Source organism: Lepisosteus oculatus, chromosome 22, assembly GCF_040954835.1.
Source record: "Lepisosteus oculatus isolate fLepOcu1 chromosome 22, fLepOcu1.hap2, whole genome shotgun sequence".
In the NCBI taxonomy this organism is placed as follows: domain Eukaryota; kingdom Metazoa; phylum Chordata; class Actinopteri; order Semionotiformes; family Lepisosteidae; genus Lepisosteus; species Lepisosteus oculatus.
Genome location: NC_090717.1, coordinates 9441380 through 9464507, shown reverse-complemented (window position 1 = coordinate 9464507; position 23128 = coordinate 9441380). Strand labels below are relative to the sequence as shown.

The 23128-nt window shown below is 39.4% G+C and overlaps 1 protein-coding gene across 6 annotated transcripts in view; it reads left to right on the top strand.

The window, feature by feature from the left end:
- cabin1 (calcineurin binding protein 1) overlaps positions 1-23128 on the top strand; it is a 111544-nt gene that overhangs the window by 84892 nt on the left and 3524 nt on the right. For all 6 annotated transcript variants that reach the window (XM_015366283.2, XM_015366282.2, XM_069182354.1 and 3 more), the window contains 4 exons: positions 6413-6487; positions 16246-16537; positions 21878-22054; positions 22640-22857. In XM_015366283.2, the coding sequence (XP_015221769.2) occupies positions 6413-6487; positions 16246-16537; positions 21878-22054; positions 22640-22857 (762 nt within the window). The remainder of the gene's footprint in view (positions 1-6412; positions 6488-16245; positions 16538-21877; positions 22055-22639; positions 22858-23128) is intronic.

Sequence of the window (23128 nt, the reverse complement as noted above, 5' to 3'; positions counted from 1 at the left end):
TAATTTTTGGAATTAGTTTCACAAAATTAACACACTGACACATATAAACACATTCACAGGTAAACAAATTGGTTTGTGGTGTTCATTTTTTGCCAAAGGATATATTTTTCTTCCATACATGCAGACCTTTTTACATTACATATTTAAGCATTTTACTTTGGTAGTGCTGTTTGGTTCTCAGAATTAGTAGGAGAGGGTCACAGAAAGTGTGTATATGCAGCCACTCATTACAACAGTACATAATAAACCTCGTGTCATTGATGTAGTGTGCTGTGATCTATTTGTTACATGTCTCCTGCTCATTTGAGGTGTGAAAGCACTCCCACTAACAGTGGGAAGTTACTGTCGTGGAAAATCTGGGGAAACCCCCAAACATATTATTTGCTAAAAGTCATTTTCTGTGGAGAAACGGGCTTTCCGGCAGACACATTACTTATTTATTGTCTCCTTAAACGGTATTTAAAAGCGATCATTGTCGGGGAAATAGATAGTTATACGTTTAAGCAGTGTGTATGTATTTAGAATTAAAGATAATAGATATAGAACGGAAGTGAAAATGACTCTTGCGCAACTTTTTGAAGTTTGTTTTAAGGGAGAACCCCTGTGCTTTTGACAGTCGTATGATATATTTGACATCACTTTATCTGTTTCCTCTGCTTTTTAATATGTCTGTATTTCCACCACGGCAGAAAATGAGGTCTACAACAGCATCCTGGATTTTGGGTCTTTTGATGAAAATTAGTCTGTAGTATTTTTCATAATTGTTCTTTTTTAATCTAGCTTTGTTAGAGATGCTGAAAGCGAACTCTACAGGTCCAGATAATTAAAAAAACAGTGTCTTACAAATAATGTTGGGAGTTTCTTTTTCAGTCATTTAAATTGCTGACATTTTCAGCACACGAAGTTGACTGATCAATGAATGTAGGAGGAAATGCTTTGAATTGCGTAACTGCACATGGCTTGTTCAATACTGCCACACAGATCTACAGCAGTTTCTGCAGCTCTAAAGGGCTTTTGGTTAAGGCCAGGGTGTCATGTTCAGCCGCTCATTTTTGATCTACCAGTTGACATACTACCACACTAAACCCTAGGTGGCCAATTTATTTTAGCGGAGACAAAATTAATTAAAAACCACCCCTGCTGTTGGGAAAACATTCACAGTCATAAGTGGGGAAAACAGGTCAGAAGTTTCATATTTTTGCATTCTGTACCTGAATGAGGTAAGATGGCTGGTGAGAATTTTCTAAGTATGTTGCTGGCTTTGAAGCTGCAGCTTATTTAGCTTCTCCTAGTTTTCTCTTGTTGGGTTTATTTTTCACTTCCACTGGAGAGACCCGCTGTTGATTCAAGCTTTTGATTGTCTGCTTCTTGTTCTGCATGTCTTATACTAGCCTTCTTGGTCACAGTGTGCTGTATGTGACAAGGAACCTGCTGCCCCTTTTTATATCTTGAGTTAATTAGTACAGTAACTAATGAAACAACTGATTTACCTACATTACAATATGGATGTTATCTGCTTTCCTTTCTTAAGAAGCACTGTCAATATTTTTTTATCTAATTGCTCTATCCAGGTGGGGCACCACCACTAAACGAAGATTTGATTCACTCAGTGCGATCCATCCCGAAACTCGTTCAGAAACACGCTGTCAAATTGATAATGTTGTGTCTGAATCATGTTAAGTCAGATTTCAAGAACCTTGTGCTACATGCCTGTAATTCAAATTTGTGAAAGCTACATGTCCCTTTTTCTGTACCACTGGAAAAAAACAGTTGGAGACTGATTAAGAAATCTGTGATTTCCTTCAGACACTCATCTTGTAATGCTCACGAAGGCATGTTTCAGAATCAAGTTTTAAAAATGGCATCAAAAAAAGATAACAGTGTCTCTGAAGCCCTATGTCAGATCACGTGGGTTGAAAGATTATACACATCTCATGGTTTTACTTTCATGGATTAGTGTTTGCATGTTTTATGATTTCTCTTGGCTTAATCTCAAACTGTTTGCCAGTATTTTACTGTATAAGCTAAAACCAGAGAATTGCATGTTGTTTGTATTTGTACATTTATTTATCTGTAAAGGAAATAGATTATAAAGTCAATTATTTAACCACAAGTCCTCCAGTAAGGTTCGTTTTCTGTAAGCTCACCAAGGGTCGGTTTGTTAACTCTTGACCTATAAAGGGTTTCTGCTCCCAATGATTAGACTGTTTTGATACTTTCATTTTTAAGCTTTTTATATGGGGTCAACTGAGATAAACAGTATCTTATAGAAGGTCGGTTAAATTCTGAGTATACTTAAGCAATATGAAAGAGAAATCTCTCTATTGCTGGAAGTAGAACAAGAACTAAGAAATCTCTGAGTAATTGACAGCTGAACAATTTTTTCCACCTTTTTTTAATACTTTGCATGAATTGAAGTATCCTGGGAAAGATTATCTACCTGGAATCGTTAATACTTCTATCGACATTACAAATATCCTCTCTGACCTGAAAGTATTCCAAAATGAGACATATATTGATTTGAAGGCAGTTTCACTTTTGATTCTGTATATTTAGAAATTCTTCAGCTGTTTGGCTATGTCATAGTTTTCTGCATTTGTTAAAATCTGTGGTCAGTGGATAGACATAGAGGCTGTGAGTGGTTTGGCTTAATGCATAGTACGTATGTATGTTGCATGTAACAGATGTGCTGTATTGTTATCTCCAGTGTGTGTGAGCACTGATGGGTGTTGCTTCTGTGCAACTATTACAGAGTCTGCAAAACAATCTAGCATAGCATGTCCAGACAAATATATGACAGAACAGAAATGAAAATTATTGTCAGGTTCTGGAACTAGGTGATTTTTTTCTTATGAACCGAATGTTTACATGCTTAGATTTTACTGTGTTGCAGTATACGTTTTAGTTTACGATTGCATTTTTTTTTTGGCTTGCTTGATTGTGTCTATTGATTAAACTCTAGCTCCTGGCAAGAGAAGAGTTGGCTCAAAGAGGAGATTGAACAATTTTGTCATCACAGTACTTTGCCATCATAAATGGAGTGCAGATGGTGATGAAAAGTTAATTCAGTCGGGTTTCTGTGGGAGGAACAATTGGAGTTAGCGGATTGCATTAAAAAAAGCAGCCAACCTGTTTACAGAATTAATGAAAGTACAGCCCAGGAGTGAAAGAATGCATTATTTGTTATAGAACTCGCTGACAGATTCATGCTGATCACAACTCCTCTGCTTCTCAACCTCTTTCAGCTCTCACGTTATCTAGCATATGGAGGAGAACTGTAGATTGAATGTTCAGTGAAATAGTCTGTGGGCATTGAAGACTAAAAGCAGCACAACTGCTGTATAATAGGAAGCCAACATCTTGGAATAACTTTGCATTCGTTGCGTTGTTTGCATAACACTTACTGTCAACTTTCAGTTAAATAAAAATACTTGATAGGAAAGATTCAGACAGCCAGTTTTCTTTTTTAGCATTTCAGCACAATTTCAGAGTCTTGACTACACAGACTTCTTATGCAAAATTAGGGTTGTGCCCTTTATTTTAAGGGAACATAAATGCTTTAGAACAAACTGTGTATTCAGACACATTCTCTTTGCATTATATTGTCTTTAGAAAACACAGATGTTACACTGTTACGTGTCATGCTCTACACCAAGTAGAAACCTGTACATCACAGTTGAGCTCACTCTGAGCTTTTCAACCTCAGAAATGCCATGCTCCCTGAACAAGCACAGGTTTTGGGATATGTAGTTGTCACACATGGATGAGGGCACTATGAGAATATGCTGTCGTGTTGCTTTGCTGTTCCTTATCTGAATGCCTGAAGCAGCTGGAGGAACTGTTTCCTTGTGTCTGATGGGATTACTGGTATTACTGCACAATCCATCTTTGTAAGTTCATAATTCTGTCTCTCACTGTATAGGCCTATGCATTGTTTTGGCCTCTTCTATATTCCTTCTACCTCCAGACGTTTACACAAATTAAATCCTTTTTTAGGCTTTTGACTGCTCAGTATTTTATGTAAACATCTATGTCAGGTTTGAGCTTTTGACAAAGTCACTGATCCAAAGGTTTATTCAATCGCCCTACGCTGTAAAACCTAACGAGGATTGAAAATCAATGAAGGCCAACAATAAGGCTTTTAATAGAAAGCAGTTGAGTGATTGTGAAATAGTGACTTTGGATATATATTCTCTGAGAATGGTATTTAATTAAATTTAATGGTTTGGGATAATAAGGTGATTTAAGCTTTTAATGTATTAGCCATGAGTCCTCAAATTCTCAGCTAAATCCTCTTCTAGGCCTGAAAATACTTACAGTACATACCGCAACATTACTGTAATCCAGGCTTCAGCTGGACTTGAATCAGAGAAACGTTTTCAAAATCTAAGATCTAATTAAAAGCAGTGCAGCCATTATTGGGACAGGTTTAACAATACAAAATCAAGTTATTGGGTCCAGTCCTCCGGTGCTGGACAGTGAAAGTCCCTGAAGGGTAGGTAGGTTGTAATATGTTGATCTGGGGGTTGCAAACAAGGAACAGTCCTGAAAAGTGTGTAGCGCTGTGAATTTTGTGTTGTGCAGCGGAGAGCAGAAGAGGCAGCACAGATTTTTTAGATGAGTGTGCTGGCACCAGTTGAAACGAACTGGGTCCCAGAGGGAGGGAGGCGGATGGACTGCTCAGCACTGGAGACTGCCTGAGAGCCACGCAGACCCACTTCTTTAATTGGTGGGTGGAGGGGATTTTCTGTGAAAGAGGCAGAGTGGGAATGTGTGATCAGACATAATAGAGATGTCAACCAGAAAGCCGAGGCTGTTTTCTGTAGGAACTGCCAGCCGAAGTAAGCTGATCCGTAAATTGCCAGAAAAGATTATTCCATCTTTTAAATTGCGTTTACTTTGACGGGTTAAAAAAACATTAATCAGAGATCTTCTACTGATTTCCCTTCACGTTAGCCTAGTTGTCAGTTTTTTTTGTAATTCACTCTTGTCAAAATTATTCAAATTCTAAAATGCCTTTAATCAGGCCTAGCAAGGAAGGAGATGTGAGTGTCTTTGAGGAATTCAGAAATCTTGCAGGCAGCAGTTCTTGAATTTTAAGCTTTAACCACCTCCATTAGTGTCATTCCACCACCTTCCCACAAATAACAATGTGAATTATATAATTTTACGAGGCCTGTGAGTCTTTTATTCCCTGTTGAGTGGAGTGGAGTGCTGTGATAAGGAATTCAGGGTGTTCCTTAAAATTCCTGTATCTCAGCTCCACATTTTTGGTGTCTGTTGCCAGCAGAAGACAGGAAACTTTAGAACCTCTAACATGCATCTGCCTGTTCTATTAACATTCCTCATGCTGTACAAACATGCACAGCAGCTCGTATAATTCAGTGTCATTGCTTATGCATGTGTGAGGTGGGAAGTGCCTGTTGAATGCGTTAAAAACACTGTGTTGTAGACTGCTCATGTGTTTTAATTACAGCTTTGTGAGTTTTCAGGTTTTCTTGCAAAGGGTCATCAGGCACAGTTTTTACCAGTGTCCCAGTTCAATTGGTCTTTTTTGTACAGTTTAATTCTGTACAACTTAAGCTCTTACATCCTTCACTCTGGGATGTCTTCTGCAATTCTGAAAGACTTGCCTTTTAATCGTCTGCTTTATAGTCATGTGTTTTGATGTTGCTTGTTGATGCAGTGTGTAAATGGCTGTATTAGAGTGCTTTTTTGATTGCTACATAATGAAATCCCATTGCAGGGAAGTCATTTTCAGGCTAAATAATTTGGTATCCATGTGACTTAATTTGTTTAATAAGTATGTTAGAAAAAAAAGAAGAGACTGGGAAACTGTATGTTCCATTTTTTCCTAGGCCTGTCCTCTTTTATTTGGTTCTCATTTTTTTAAGTTAATGAATGTGTGGGATTTTGCCTGCTCACCCATGTTTACAGCTGTTGAAGTTCTTGCCCCTAATATTTAATACTTAATATTAATACTGTCAAAAGGTACATGCATGTTTGATGCAGGCCATTTTGCTTCTTGTGCAGATTTTTTATGAGTAGTAAGTAGACCATTACAATTTTGATTACAGCCCCAGCCCTCCTTACTTCCAAACCAGTGATGATGGGCAAGTGTCCTCTTCCTAAGTATCTGAAATATGGTAGCATGGGTTAGATATCTGTTGCCTGCTTCATTGTTTACGAAAACCCTTAGTAAAGTTGAAGAATTTGAATACAGCTGTTTCTTGCACTACATGTGAGAGAGATGCCTGTCTCTGTCTTCAGATGTGTTTTTTTTTCTGCCTAATTAATATTCCAACGCACAGCTTGAGGATGGCTGGTGCATTAAAATACTGTGTATCACAAGGGTCCAAACATTAATATCAAAGTGCAGGGCTTTTAATCTTTTATTTATCTCCTCCGGCAGGTCGATGAAGATGCGGCCTTGGACCAAGCAGTGAAATTCTGCCAGATACAAATGGCTACAGCAACACAGAAACAGGTAGGGTGACCTCTCTTGGCTGTACATATATTCCTCTTTATTGAATGAGCTGGGCACCAAACTTGATAAAATGCAATTGGGGGCAAGGTTAGATCCGAGGTGGCCCCTTCATTGATCCACCAGCGGGGGAAATGAATCATAAGGCACCGCCACAATTTTGGGGGGCTTGAAGGGAGACACAAGGAAGACTGAAAACAAGAAGCCATCCATCTTGTTGATTTTAACATTTTAAAACTCAAAGAATGTCATTTCCTGCACATCTCAACGCGCCACCTAAGAGTCATCTTCAACGTCATGGGCGAATGCTTTTTCCCCAATCACCCACGATGCTTTGTGTACATCAGTGAGACACGCTGCTCCCTCTAGTCTACAAATGTCCACTAAGACGCATTCAACGAGTAGGTAGACTAATTATCAGAACAGCATACGTCCCACTCTCGAATTGAGCAACACATTCACCACCTCCAGTCCTCCAGTCCGTACATTCCTAATTAGTGAGTGCATCTGTGTTTATGCTTACACACATGCACTGTGTAAATAAAGCATAGCACAGAATTAGCACTAACTGGGCAAGTTCTTCTGCGCTGGGGGGCACAAGCGTCGGCTCTCTCCATCTCCCCTTGCCTACCGAGTCTCGCTTGCCACTGTCACATCCCACTGCAGCAGACATTTCTTCCGTCGCTTCCAAAGCAAGCCGTCGCCGACTCTTAATCACAGCGGCTCCATTGCTTTCAAATGCTGAAGTGCAGACACAACAAAAGGAGGGGAAAAAAAAGCAAAAACCAAAAAGAAATCCAGGTCCATCATGCAAAGCAGGAGTAGGAATCAAAAGCACAGAGTTGGTGTCCCGCCTGCAAAGAGGCAGGTGTCAGTGAGAGGTATGGGAGCGTTTGTCCGTTTTGTGAGCGGCAGCTGGGAGTCCAGCTGGTCTTTTTACCCAGTTCTAAAGTTTCTCTGTTCAAGAACGTTTCCTCTGCGGCTCAGGCCGGTCTGAAGCAGCTGCATTGTTGCCGTTGTTATGAAAGCCATCGGGCCCCGAGATCTCGTTTCAAACCAAATTACGTCCCATTATAAATCTTGGTCTGAAACCATCCATATGATCAGAATACACATCAATATGGACCTCTGGGGTCTGGGGTTCAAATCCTGGGTGGGACTCTGCTGTTGTTCCTTTGAGGAAAACACTTTACTCAGACTGCTTCAGTCTTACACCAGACTTACTCAGATTCTCCAGTCTTACACCAGACAAACCACATGGGCAAGATGGGCTCTTCTCACCTGTTACCATTCTGAAGTTCACAGTATATTCTCTGCTGTATGAATGGTTCTCCAGTGTTTCTTTTTCATTCCTTTATACTACCAGGTAAAGCATTTGAAAACAAATTCTCTTTTACATCGGATATTTGTATTGAATGATTTATCTTCCAAAGAACTGTCAGGTGGTCTAAATTATATCTGGCTGAAAATTAACACAGATTTCTGGGCACATTAGGAGAAGTTTATAGGGTCTTCTTTTAGCTTTGTTTCAGTGAGGGAAGGCAGATATGATTAAAAGAAAACATCTGAACATGAATACTTATAAAGCATCTTCATAGAACATATTTCTGGAGCTGCTGAAGGGCTCAAGCACCATTGGTTCTTGTCTAACATAGATCATAGTTCATGATCAAGGGTTCGAATCTCTATCACGGCACTAGCCGACTGTGTCTGGGTGGTGCTGAATGTATGGATGAACGATGCTGAGGGCATGATGGGATTAAGCAGCCTGAGCTCTCCCTACTCCCAGTGATAGATTGTCACTGGTAGGTATAACAAGAATAATTGCAGATTTTAAATGTAAAAAAGAAATGTTTTCTGTCTGAAACAAAGATGATATACGTAGTGAACCTAAAGTAGGAGGAAGAGAATTAAATAGAATTGGTAACAAGTTCTTTAACCTAACAGAATACCACGGCTATTTTCACATCTTATTCAAGACACTATTTTATCATAACATGCAGTATTTATGTTGAGGAAAGATGAGTGACAGTTTAAATAATGGCAGTTTGTGGTTGCTTCATCTGCCTCTGCTGTGCATTGAAACTTAGCAACTGTTTGGGTTGAGGGGGAGGTCTCTTTTTAACAGTCGTGTTATTATCTAAGTGTTGAAATCATAAAAAAGGTGTCTTTTTTCCCTTCTGTTATCCGATTATTAATTTTCTTTTGATCTTTAGTACAGTAAGCGTCACGGTACCATACAGTACACAGAAGGAGATCTGTGTTCACTACAGTGGTTAGCCATGGCCCTTTTGAAGTCTTTAGGAGCACGAACCTAGAGATGACTCAATCAGCCAGAGCTTTGCTCAGTGAATCCCCTTGTATGAAATCGCTCTTTGCCTTGTGAAGTGGTGCACTTCCTTTGAAACTTGTCGTTTTTAAAACCGTGAAAGTAAATGCTGGTCAATTGATATACTACTTTTAACCGATCAGTAGGGTTTTTTTTGTAGCATGTCTGTTACTATATCAGAGTGTATATATATGTAAAGGGCACATCTACTATAGTATATTATTCCCATGCAAAAAAGGAGAATCAACTCCTAAAGACTTTTTTTCAAAAAAAAATCAGTATTTTTGTCTAGTCTACTCTACTGTGTATATGTATTATATAGTCTTCAACTATATATAAGTGTTGTTGCACTTATTTTACATTGTGTACTGACTGTGTATTAAAATGTATTGAAGCTGAAGTAACACTCAAGTCTTGCGGGTTGAGCACTACCTTTTCAATAGTGACAGATGCTGTGCTGAAAGCTCGACACATCTCTTTGTGGTTCGAAGCCAAGATGTCATTTGGCAGCAGCACCTTTGTGCATTTCCTTCCTTATGTCTTCAGTGTTTGCTCTTCCTGTTGCCACGGCAATAAACTCAAGATCAGAAGTCCCATGCATTTTTATCTGTGCTATCTTTTTGGTTTGTACAGAACATAATTAGATGGACTACTGCTCTGCATTCTTTTGCTTGGGCTGGATGTCTTTGAGATATAAAACCCCAAGACATTTTGTGTTGCTGCTTTTAAACCATCTACTGCTTTCACAGCAAATTAACATGAACTGTGAAAACAACTGCAGAATCTTTTCTTTAAAAAACTAACAGCGATGCATGAGGACAAAACTACAATTGAAGTGCCCTGTAATTGCAACCATGAATTATTTTCTCCTTAATGTACAGTAATCCTCAGCTTCGAAAAGGAAAGAAAACTGCATCACTTTACGAAGAAAACTGCATCACTTAACTGAGTGAATGAGCTCTGGGACTCATTTTTCTGGTTTTATAAATAAATAAACTCATTTCTGAAATGTATAATTGTGACCTTCCTGAACTGTAGAAGAGGGCAGTTTGTCTGTGGGTAAATGTATACATTTTAGAGTTAAACATCATTCACATTCAAATTTCACATGTGTATTTTATAGTAATAATTTTTACAGAATAGCATATTGTACCATTTCCAACATTTTCTTCCAAGTACGTTAGCCATGTTAGACAAATTCCCAGGGGAGGATGGGAATTGAGTAATTATTTCAGCCTTAACTGTGGCTGACAGGAGGCATCTGCTCATGCAAACAGGGGACTGTGTGCCTGAGTCACTGTACATTGACATGCTTTTCAGTTTGAGTAGCACTGTCCTGAAACTGTATGCCAGTTTCTTAGCAGCCTAAAGTTGAATCATGTTCACAATAGCTTTTGGTTTTGGTATTTTGGTTTCTTGGTGTGGGGCTTAGGGTTGTAATGCTTTTTGCAGGTTCTGTAATTTACTGGCAAGTATTGGCAGTAATACAGGAAACTAGGTTCCAGCGAAACTTTGGGGGAGACAGGGCAGAGGCGGCTATAGGAAGGTGTCGTTTCGGTGGTGATCTCTTTAAGCATGCCTAAACCGAGGCACCTGGAGGTATTCTGTTGTCTTGGCCTTCACTCAGTTAACATTTCAAACAGTGTTTTGCTACTTTTATAGTGTACAGTAGCTCATTTGTTTCAAAGCCAAAGTACCATGAGACATAGGCATCCAAAGCTCCATTGATTTTTTTATTCACTAATTATTGTGTGCAGTAAACCCTTCATTTACAAAGATTCAGAAAGCATGTATATAGCATATACATATATATTTCTCACGTAATAGTGTGTATTTGGGCTGAACACTTCATAATTCATAATTTAACAGACATTTGGTAAAACTGACACCCCTTCCCCTCTATCGGTATGATAAATTCCTGTCAACAGTCCTATTATGCAGATACTTTTTTATCCCATAAGAACAGTCATATGTACTGTATTGTGATGTATATTATTATAAACTAGGAATTACCTTTTCGTTCTTTCAACGCGTCTTCACAGTGAACACAGTGTAACATTGTTTTTTCTTGGTTGTGACACCAAGCAAGGCGTCTGCGTCAGGGTTATTGCCATGATTCATGGATGGGGAAACAAAGAAGTGCCTATTATATGTAAAGAACTGATAAATTTAGTTCCTTGTTTTGAAAGGTGACACTTTGTTGCATTGTCATACGATGGCATAACTGGGACAAATCTGAAAATGAAGGGCTTGGAAGAAAGACTTTAGGCTGGATATCCTGAAGATGGGCACTGAAAGTGTAGATAGTGTTTTACAATGATGTTTAGGATTGAACTAAAGAATTGTATCTTTTTTTCTTCTGCTCAGTATTCCGTGTGACAGTATTCTCATGTATCCTAGTGCGGTTATTTGAGAAAGGTTTGAATATTTTCTCATGTTCTTGCTGGGAACGGTTCCTGAAAGCATAAAGAGCTGGATGAAATCTTGACAGCTTTGTCCAGAGTAATGGATGATAGAATGATTAAGGTTTTGATTAATAAACCTTGAGAGCTTGAATAGTGTGTTGCATGTTGACGTATTGTGGTTAGAATGGTTTATCTTTAAGCTCCCAGTGACATTGCTTAAAATTCAGAAGGACTCTGTTTCTTTATTTCACAGTTGCCCTAAATTGCATTTTCTCAAAGATTTGGCACAATTTGGCAACAAGGAAGGAGGAAGAACTGCATCATATCAGCAGAACAGTAACACCATTAAAGTGCACTGCAGAGGCAAATGAGCAACAATCTGGTGCTTCCTGTTGTGTGGTAACATTGCAGCCTTAAACTGATTAAGATGACACAGAGGGCCAGATCTGACATTCTTCTTTGTTACTGGAGCATTTCCATGCACATGGCTGCTGCTATCCCAGTGGAATAGCCAAGAACATTCAGGGAATTCTGTCTCACTCTACTTTGAGATCTGTAGATGTAGATGATGCGAGTCCCTGCTAAGAAAGCTATTCAAGTCAGGCCACCTCAGTACTTCATGTGCTAGGAACCCTGATTTGTATCACTGTGGATCAGCAAACAGTAATCCCTCCTCCACCACCCTTTGTTAATGCTTGTCATATGGTGATGCTTCTGAATTGGCAAATAAATAGGAGCGTCTGTGACTACACCAGACATCTCTCCTGTAAACTGTCATCATCACTTACTGTTACATGCAAAGTCATCATTCAGCAAGATAGTCATGAAATGAGACTCATTGTTTCCTTCACGTCGCTGCTTCGAATATAAAGAATAAAACACTGTTTGCTCTGCTTGCCTTATTCAGTTGTTTCCTGAAACCAGGAAAAGACACCAGGCAACACTGCATATTATTAAAGAGTTAAATCTTTGTTTTGTATATTCTATTTTGTGTGCACCACAAGCTTTAGGAACATTTGATTATTATTTTGATAATTTCTGTAGTTATAGGAGCGTAACTACAGAATGTTTTCCCACCAGTTCTGTAGTTGCTTTTTAGATTGTTTATTATTCATATACTTTTAAATTATTTTCTCTTGCTTTCCAGCTATGATTTTTAATATGTTAGAGAAGTCATGATTGTTTAGGGTAGGCCATTACAGTTGCATAAAATCCATCAACATTTTGGTTTACTGGAAATTGTCCGTGTTTAGACTGTACACTGATTTCCCTATGTACTATCAGGTTATTCCAATTATACAGTCAAGCAAAACTTACTGTTTAAATTGAAAAGGTTTGTGTTTGATTTGGGCCAACTGAAAGAAAATCTGAAAACGTGGGTGTATGTGAAACTTCTCATTTATTCCCTTGCCAGGTGAATCAGTTAATTTGTCTTCCCTACAAAGTGCTGATTAATCAGTGCAGCTGTTCAGATTTAAGCCTTAGCTGCTCCAGGCAATGCTGTTCTGAACACTTCTGGAAAGAGACAGCCCAGATATATTGAATAATGCTGATGGACAGCTGTGTGCTGCTCGCTATTTTTTGAAAGGCCGCACTTGTGGGCCTGATGTGTCAGGGGGAGTAAAGCACATGGGTGTGATCATGTTACCTTACCCAGAGAACAGAGCGCTTGATTCCTCAGTTTCCGCCCTGAGCTCTCCATCTTCTTCAGGAGATGTTTTCGTGTGGGTGTACAAACCAGGAGGAGCAGAAAACAGCAGGGCAACTTTAAAGTGATGTTAATCATATAGAGAAGATGAAATGAATCCAGTGCTCGTGGGGCTTGATGAATGGGTTTGCTTGGATGCTAATAAATCTTTAGGCTTCAAGTTTGCACAGACTGTCCTGGCTGATCTTAAACTGCAGTCTCTCATGCTTCACACTGATAAATGTTGCCCAGTGACAATGAAAAGATTTGGGTTTGTATTTCTTCATTATTGTTCAAGGCTCTAACACTAAAGTTGCATCAGTTTGTGGATCTCGGGGTTCATATCGTGTTGGATGATATGAGAGCTGAAGTCTTTTAACTGCTACTGTTTTTCAAAAGAAGGGCTGTTACATCACAAGTAAAAGCCCATGTTGTGTGGATCTTTATTTTGTATAAAGCTTTCAGTTTCCTATCAGGTTCTCATTGAATTATGTTCTCTCACATTGCTGCTTTCTGTAGATATGTGCAAAGTTTCTTGCATCCTTCGCAACTCTTGACTCGATTCTTTTTGCCATCCTAATAAAAGCTTGTATTTATTTTTATTTTTAAAAAGATTCATGCAAGTAAATCTTCCAACACTGAATGAAGAAAAATGCACATTTCCTCTTGGTCATACTGCACCCACTAAAAACTCAAAAAGCACTAATATTGTATCTTTATAAAAAAAAACATGAAAGCTATTTACATATCCTTGTTTTGACCTCTCGAGATTGCTTCATGTGCAATCTCTGACTGACCTATATGACATCTGGGGCAGAGGTCGCAACATCCACAATAAGTGATGCAGAAAGTACTTTAGCACCTTCTTCTAAATAAGGGTCAAAGGATGTACTCTTTACCTGGTTTCCAGGGAGCTCTGTGGTACAAGAAACGTGATGTTGCCTTCTTACCATGAGAACTTAATGCTGTGTAGTTCATTATGTAGTTATTATGTAGTTCTTTAACATTAAAGCAATGCTGTAGATTGAGGATACAAAGCAGCTGTTTCAAACACTGCTTAAGAAACAACAGAAGGCTTATGTAACTTACCTTGGTCCTGTACCTTGAAGCCCTTTCGTCGACTTGAAAGGCTAGGAGATCCCAGGATAGAAGCCTGGCTCAGACATCGCCATCCTCCTTTTCCCAATTTAAAGCTATAGAAATAAAGAGAAGCTTCCTGCCAGATTCTTATCACTGCCCTCTAATAAATGAACCTTCTAGGTTGTTCTGGCAAACGTTAAAATTGATTTGGTTTCTCAATTGAGCCTCTTTACTTGGTAAACAAAATAAAAGGGTGAGAGCACAGGCTGCAATGCTATTGATTTTACCCTGACAGAACAGGAATCTGGAATTATGAGGGATGTCTTGCTGTAGCTCTGATACTCTTTAAAGCCTGAATTAATATTACTTTATTACTTGTCGTACAGTATATGCAGCTGTATTCTTGGTGATACTTTGTCCTCCATAAACTATGACATTTAGCCTACTTAGGCAGACTTTGAGAGTTGAGTAGCAAATTCATGGAGAGGAAGCAAATCGGTGGTCTGCAGTGGTGTTTGTTCATGAAAAATGAAATTCTATTTCAGTGGGAAATTGGGAGTTGCTGCAGTAACTTTGGCAGTGTAAAAGTAAGCAATTTAAAAGGGGGGGGAGGGGGGGATGAGGGGACATTACGGTCTCTTCCAGTACACACTTACTGTGCTTCTGTCTATTGCAAGAAATCCATCAGTTTATACTGGGGTTGTGCTGATACGAGAATAAAAACGGTCTGTTCTCTTTTTTTTCTTCTTTTTCTAAGTGTCAGAGTGCTGCGGGGTTTAAATCACTTGGTTAATTCCAGATCCATTAAATCTGCAGGTGTTATTAACTTTTGCCACAGGAATGGCTTTGCTCTGCTGCGCGAGGGTCCAGATTTGATTTTTGAGTGAACTGACTGAGGTACTTTCTTCAAAGCTAATGATTTAGAAGTGGATTTGTCTTTAGATCACTGTGGGGTATTCGGTGTAATGAGCGGCTGTCTCCATCACTCTTCCAAAACGAATTTGTTAAAACATTTTCTCAAATGTTTTTTTAAACAAACGTCCTTAAATGTTTTGCCAGTTTAGACAGGGATTAAACAGATACTGTCATTTTAGTGTTTCAATTGCCAATGCACCGCTGGAATTGTGATAATTAAGGGATCAATTCTGCATATATGTGTGACTTATAAAGCATATAAGGTGCCCTGTAAACTACTGGATTTTAAAACTGCAGCAAATATTATTTGGAAACCATACTTTCAATGTATATATGAAAGATAAGTGAAGATTGAAAATTTCAGCTCTTTTACCACTGGCTGATATTTTCTGCATCAGTTTCTTTTCATTTACAAAAGGCCATTTATTGAAAGAGGGACAATACATCTTTTTTTTCTGCTGAATTAACAGCACCAGCCAGCAATAACCTGCATAAAAATCTACTTTTTGTTAACTCGGAGACTAGAGCCAGCGTGCATCCATTTTGTTTGCTGTTTTTGCATTTTCCTTGTTGCCATGGCACCCCATCTCTGAGCTCTTTGGTTGTTGTTACAGGTTGTCCATGTAGCCCTTAATTATGAGTAGTCCTTAAAAGAAATACAAAAAAGTGCCAGGAAAGGACAGATGAGTCCTTCTCTGTGTGCTTTCTGAGCCCTGACAAGCCATAACTCTGGCTCTTCTCTCAAGAGCTGAAGGTGTTGCTTTCATAATATAAAAACGACTAAGTGGGTAAGCTTTGTTTATCAGGCCAGGTCAAACAGCCTTATTTGTAAGACTTTTCGCGCTCTTGACAGATAGAGTTGCTGTTCTTTCCTCAAACTGTATAAAAGACATTTACTAGGTTTTTTATTGCTTTATTCCTGAACAGCAGAGCGACATGTATGTATGTGGACATGGAGGGGTTGTTTTGTTTGACAAATGAATTGCAGTCTCTGATACATCTGGTAGGGGTGTCTGAAAATGAACAGTTATTTAAGTTGGATCCTATTTATTTCTTTTAGGAGAGATCACTGGTTTTACATGATCAAATACAACTGTTATTCACACTACTCTGTTGAGAATCATGGGGTATTGTTTAACGCTTGGTAGTTGGAGATCTTATTTCATTAAGCCTACCTTTAAAGGGTGAACAAAGAGCATTTTTGCAGTTTCTGTACTTTAAGACCTTGGGAATGTTGATTCTCATCTTGACTCAGTTCAACAGACGTCCCAGTAACTTCAGCAAAGCATTCGTCTTCGCCGCATCTGGCATTACATCTCATCTCTTCCCCTGGTCTTGATTTCAGTCAGCAGGAGATACACCCACCACGCCCAAGCACCCCAAGGAGCACAGAGAGGTCTTCTTCCCAACCGCACTGACGCCCCTGCTGTCCACTCCCACGCAACCCCAGGGTGGGGTGCAGGAGCCCTCCCCGTCCCAGGACTGCGTGCCCAAGCCGAGCTCCGACCTACCGCCCAAACCACAGAAACAGCCGCCCGCCTCCTCCTACTGCCCTACCCCCGGCGCCCAGGAGCACCCCCAGATGAGACGACAGCACAGCCACCCCACCTCAGCCACAGCCTACCTCCCCCCAGCAGGTGAGTAGCTGCTGAAGGAGGCCAATGAGCCCAGCTGTGAGTGGCCCAGTCCCTTTCCCAGACGCACCAGCCTGAGAGAGCAACTCTCCCTGGCAGCACTGCTTTGGTCTTTCTTTTTGGCTATTTGGTGAAAATGGAATATCTACAAAGTTTCTGACCATACCTGTAGTTGGAATTTGTGTCCTGGGATTCATCCACTGATATCATCAGTAGGTTTGCCTCTCGCATTACTTATTGAAGGAAGAACGGGAATTAGCTAATGCATATAAGAAAAGTAATAAAATGTTGTATCCAAAAACTTGTAGTAAAGGTTAGGTGTGAGAGGAAGCCATTTGGTCCAAAGTCCTTGTTAGTTGACTAGCTTTTCATGTCAGAAAAGGCTTTTGGCTTTTGGCTCTGGGGGCAGAAAACTGCTTTAAAAAATAAATTGACAGGGGAAACATTCAGATTAGATGTCACCTGACTAAATAAAAAAGGCACTTTAGTGTTTCTGGCTCATGGATGTTGGTCCATTTTCTTGTTAACCATTACACTGATGATGTACTTCATACAGTACAAATTTTGCATTTTTAAAGTAGGGACGCTTTATTTAAAAAACCCAATGTGTCTACAGCATCGTGAGAGGAATAGAAATCTGTAAGTAAAAGGAATTTTGAGTGTTTTCTGTAATTGTTGACAACAACCTGTATGTAGGAAGGTTATTCTCAACTATCTGAGAAGCTGTAAGACTCAAAGACATTGTATAGAACAGTATCCCAGCCCCATAATCTTAGTGATTCCTGATATTAGTTTCAAATATCCTAGCAGCCACATGTAGAGTTGTAATTGGAAGAGAAAATGGGCCTGGAAATAAAACATTTGTACTGGTAGCTTTCCTCAGTATATTTGATCCGTGTTAATGACAAGGCTCTGTCTTCCTTGGTGTCCTTAATGAAGAGAAACAAACCAAAAACCAAAAATCAAATAAACCTTAACAAGTGTGGATGATTAATGTTGACTTAGCGTGGGACTCCTGCTAAGTAAAGACCAGAAAAAAAGCTCCAGGCTTGTACACCTGAGGATATTTTTGTTCATTGCGTTTGCTCAAAGCAAACCATTAAACAATAGCTTTGAACATTAGAAAGGATGCCTGATCACAGGTAGAGACTGAGTGCAACACGGTCATGTTATGTTTTTCTGTGACTGCAGATATGCAGGGGAACTTGAAGGATATGATTCTGTAGGGACCTGTCCTGCTTGGTTCCAGTCCAAACCCTGTACTGCACCTCTTCTCTTGGCTTCTTGCTTGATTTCTGCACAGCTGAAACCTTCCCTTCACTCCACTGCACTGTTCACTGTGCTTTTATTCTTCATTTTATTCTTCACTGTGCTTTTATTCTTTTGCACTTTGCTTTTCTGGGAAGGGACAGAGCATTAAGTAAATAAGTTCAGACTACAGAAGTTTAACATTGGTAGTTTTTTAACCTAATGCTTTTAAATAATTCCATGTTTAAAATTACACTTTAGATTCCTATTGGCTTGTTATGTAAAAGGTTATGTATTAATCATTAGCAAAAAATGTTTTTAGAATTTGGAGCCCTCTTTGTCTCTCTTAGAGGATAGAGTAACTCTACTTACTAGCTGCACTATCAGAATGGGTTATCCCTACATCTGTGCTGTATCTTCACTTTCATCTGCAGGGGACGTGACCACAGTAATGCTCAAGTTCTTAATAAGTGACCAAAACACTTAACTGCTTTCAGATCATAGATGATCCCTTTAGTGTCTTGTACTTTCCAAATTTGATGTGTGTATCCCAATTAAGAATTTGAAAACTTCTAGCCTTCCACCATGAATCAACATTTTATTCAAAAAGAAAGTTACTAAAGTAAATTCTTTAAACAATGTTATTGCTGGGGAAAAAATAAAGTCTTGGATGTATCTAACCTCAGTTTGGGTGCTCCACCTGCTGGTAATAAGAGTTAACTCCTTTTGCTATGTATGCTTTGTTTAGGAGGCTAATTTCACCAAGTTCATAATTAGACATAATTTCACAGTACACTGCTCTAGACTGGTTTTCTTTAAAAAGTTATCAACAAATACGAACTGGAAACAAGATTTTTTCAACTTTAAATGGCTGTTTATGTTTTGAGTAGTTGAACAGTAGCAGAGCATCTTGAAAGTTCTATTTCACAATAGAGCAGATGCCTGGCCTTCAAGGTTGTTTATTGGCATGTTTACTGGCATGTTCTGAATCCTTGAACACTTGTGCCTTGACATGCAAAGCATGCACTCATTAAGCACATGAAGCATGAAGCACTCATGGTTCTGTTCTGTGCATCTACTATAAGGCCAATGTACAAATCCCAAGCTTCCTGAAGGTAGATGAATTTGAATCCAGACTTTGATCACTGAAACAACGCTATAATGAAACAAAACCACAGTTTTATATGCATTCTTGATTATCAACTTGACTTTCGTCATTTATCACAAATACAAACCATTCTACAGTATGCATGTAACGCCAAATTCCAGTACTAAAGTGATTGTATTTACCAATCAGAATCAATAAACTTTGGGGGGAAATGTTTTTTTTTACAAGGAGCTATAAGTTTGGCTTCTATTATTTTTAGTGCAAGTTTCATTAAATCAAATTCCTCATATGACTTTTAAATATTAACAGCTTGGCATTTTCTTTTCCAAAGTAGAAGGGCCTAGATCTATTTTATCAAGCCAGTCCTTTGAGAACTTTGTTTGTCAGGGCTTTAGGTTTTGGCATTAATTTTCAGTAGCGTTAACCTTCCAATGAAGGATATTAAGACATGATATGTTCCTGTTTTATTCCCCATTTTGTGTTAGCTTCTACGCCTTTAAAAAAAATAGTTCCTCAGAAAGCTTGTGCATCTTCTTAATGACGATGCCATTAGGCGCCAATTTCTCAGCACACTTACAATCTCCCATTAAACCTCATCCAACTAATTAGGTGACATATATAGGCTATTGTATGTGTTGGCTCCAACTGAAGTTTGCTGAAGGCAGGGGAGGAATTAACTAGCTGCAGCCATTTAAATGTATTAAAAGCAAGTAAGTAGGCAAGGATATTGATTTTGAGGACAGATTCTCTACCCCACACACAAACACACCCTCAGCTCTTCACACACACACATGCAGTGATACTGAAGAGAACAGAGCTGAACATTTGGACACTTGCTACTGAAAGCGCCAAATAATGGTTACCCTGGCAACACGGAGACCGAGATCGGCAGTGAGTGGATTATTACATTTGCTATTAGTGCTGTACGAAAGCACGCAGAGGATGAGATTTTCTGCTTATGCGAAAGCACAGCGAGGATGGGATTGTCGTGAAGCAGTATATGTTTTATTTAATTGGCTAAGCAGTCGTGTGGAAATGGTAAACTGGATGACCCATTGTCAGAGCTGGCTCTCGGTTGAGATAGCTCCTAAGCTGGCATGGGGGACCAGGTGCACTCCTTCAGAGGCAATTATAGAGTTACCTTTTTGTTTGGAGTTCTGACGGCTGCTTAACAGTGAGCAAGCCTGCACCCTCATGATTGATTACATCCTGAAGAAGTCAGGCCATCCTCTTTTTGTTTGGTTTTGTTTTTCTTGTGTGCTGGCAACTGGGTACAGAGTGATGACGCTGGCATCAAAGAAGAGCGTCTGAACATTATGAAGTCCTGAGTTCACAACACCCCCATTAAGTGGGTTTTGAATACATTCCAAAAACTTTAAGTCTCTTGTATCATAATCATAGCACATTTAACTTTTGTGTTAGTGTTGCGTGGGTATTGAGATATTGTGAATGTACTTTGTTCTCTTTTAACATATTTATGTAAAGATGATATGCAACTACATTGCTACAGTTATATTGTATAAAGTGAAGAAAACTGAGTCTTGACATTTTGCTCTTTTCATTTTCATAACCCCTAGACATAAAGCCTGCGCACACTAAGAAATAGCTGTCTTTTAGAGAGGAGAATGGATGCATCATTACTAAAGTGCTGTGAAGTGCTGCTTTTCTTCATAAACTGAGAATTCTTTTCCTTTCTTATCTCATTTTACATTTTGGCATACTGGCACTTGATAAGTTTATTTGTGAGAAACATTGTAGTGCTTCCAGAGATGCTATTAAGAGTCCAAACTATATTTTTCCCCTTTATTTCTATTTTGTTCCATTTAATATCTGCATACAATAATGAGTTAATGCTCAGTGTTCACAATTATGCTTTAATACTGTCTTCATTTCCAAGTAAATGTTTACTTGTTTTTTTGTTTCCTTGAAGCCAACACATACTGATGCAGCACCCTGTTAGAACTGACTTAATTTCTTAATTTACTGTTTTTTTATTGTTAGTTGCCAGCAGGATTCATCATAAGAACATGACGTTCAAGACTTGGCAACCTTTCTGTATTATAATTAAAATAAAATTAAGAAAAGTGTCCGAATTCAGAAGACAGAAGTAGATTTGTTCTGTGGATATGCAAGATGAACATGAAGGGATTGAACAAGTGTATAATGAGAGTATAACTTGCCAATTTTATTTCACATTAGTCCTTTGAATTTAACTTAATTTATGCATTTCTAGTGCCATCTAATGGAGGTATATTGAACTGCTGGAAAAATGCCCATCGTTTTTTTTTTACATAACTTATTAATGTGAAATTTCATCAGGGTCTTACAATGTCCCTGATATTCTTAATCTTGCCTGTGCTACTTTTCTTTTCACCTCATGACATTGCTTTGAGTTAATAGTCATGAATGTCAAGGGACTGGCGGGAGTTTGGATGAAGTCTTGCCCAGGAACTTCAGGGACTGGTGACATGCAGTAGCAGTTACAAAGGCTTTTTTACAAGGATGTAATGGGTTCAAGCTTCGACTCGGCTGCTGTCTTGTTCCAAGTGGAGTTCTGCACCTTTTAGACGAGTTGTTATATTGAGGTCTGGCTGCAGTTGCCTGTGAAGCCTCCACTGTTGATGCACACTGCAGTCCGTACCTGCTAAGTGACTCATTCATCCTCATTCACTCCTGATTGTGCAACCCTGCCCTGACAGAGATGCACAATACCACTTGATCCAGGGATGTCTCACACAAACCAGGCCCCCACTCTGCTGACTTCCTGATGCGGACTGATATCCTCTTCAGGGCCTCTGAGTCTTCAGCATTTTGTGCTTAAAAGTAAACAGAAGAATTTGTTGAAATCCAGCTTCATATTAGAACACAGTGTTCAGAAACAGACTACAGAAACACCAACGCTGATCATTCCCTGTGTGGTGTGGGAGCCTTATTGACTGCCTGTGTTTCTGACTGTGTTTCCGGCGGGTTGTCGTCATCTCTCTCAGGTGAACCAGCAGAGGAGCCGCTCGAGGGACTTGGCTACCGGCAACAGGAATCCCACCTGTGTCAGCAGATGAAGATGGCCACCGTGTCGCCAGGGCAGGAGTCCCATGACTGGCACAAGGAGAGTACCTTCACCCAACAGGAGGGTGTGGGCGACCCCTCTCACTCTGCAGGGCAAGGTGAGCACACAGCCTGCCAGCCTGAAGAAATAAACCAGCTTCAGCTTTTGTAACAATACCAACAAGACCATGTGCTTGTATTGTGTATTTTGTGTATTTTTAATGTATTTTTGGGAGTTAATATTGAATTCTAATGAATGGTTAAACAAAGAGGGACACTCATTACGGATGTTAACATATTTGTTTGCCTAAGAAGCTTCCTTTTTCAAAAGTGAACAAAATAAGATATGGGAAAAAGCCCATGTATTAAAAAAGTATTGTATTTTTCTGTGGCAATGAATGTGGTGATAACTGAATGTCAAGATTCTTACCTAGTTGCACTTTACAATTTACCAAATTTGAAGGATAGCATTACCAAGAAAAATAATGTAATGTACTCCCTTTTGATTTGTTTAGTCTTTGTTATTTTTGCTTTTTGTGTTTTCAGTTTAGGGTGGTAAGGGAATGCTAGCTTAACGCAGCTCAACATCCCTTACCAGCCTAACCTGCACACTCAACACCACACGTAAAACATTCTTGAACAACATACCTCCAACTCCAAACCGGACAACAGCATCCAGTGGCATCTGTCTTTTCTTTATAAAGCCACTGCAGAGACCTCATCAGACCAGCTCTCACCTGGGAGTCAGTCCAAACAGCTGGAGAGCAGTCGGATACGATCCCGAATTCCACCCAACATGCCAAAGCTCTTCATCCCTTCCACCGTCACCAAATTCCCCCCGGAGATCACGGTCACCCCTCCCACACCCACCCTGCTCTCCCCAAAAGGCAGCATCTCAGAGGAGACTAAGCAAAAACTGAAGGTACGCCCAGGTCACGTGTGAGGAAGGCTCAATGGCTCAGACGTTGCGTTTCTTCTTAATGTGTTTCAGGATGTAGTTAAACTTTACCTAGTCCCCTTTCAGGCCACAGTAGTCCGTTAAAACAGAGACAAAAATATAGTAGACACTGTACCTCTGAACATCACTTTGCCACTGAGCTGTCTAGTGGCACAGTTTTAAAATGAACATTTCTCTCTACTGCTTAGATACCTATGTAAGCATTTACTGTAATTTTTACTACTTTCATAGAATC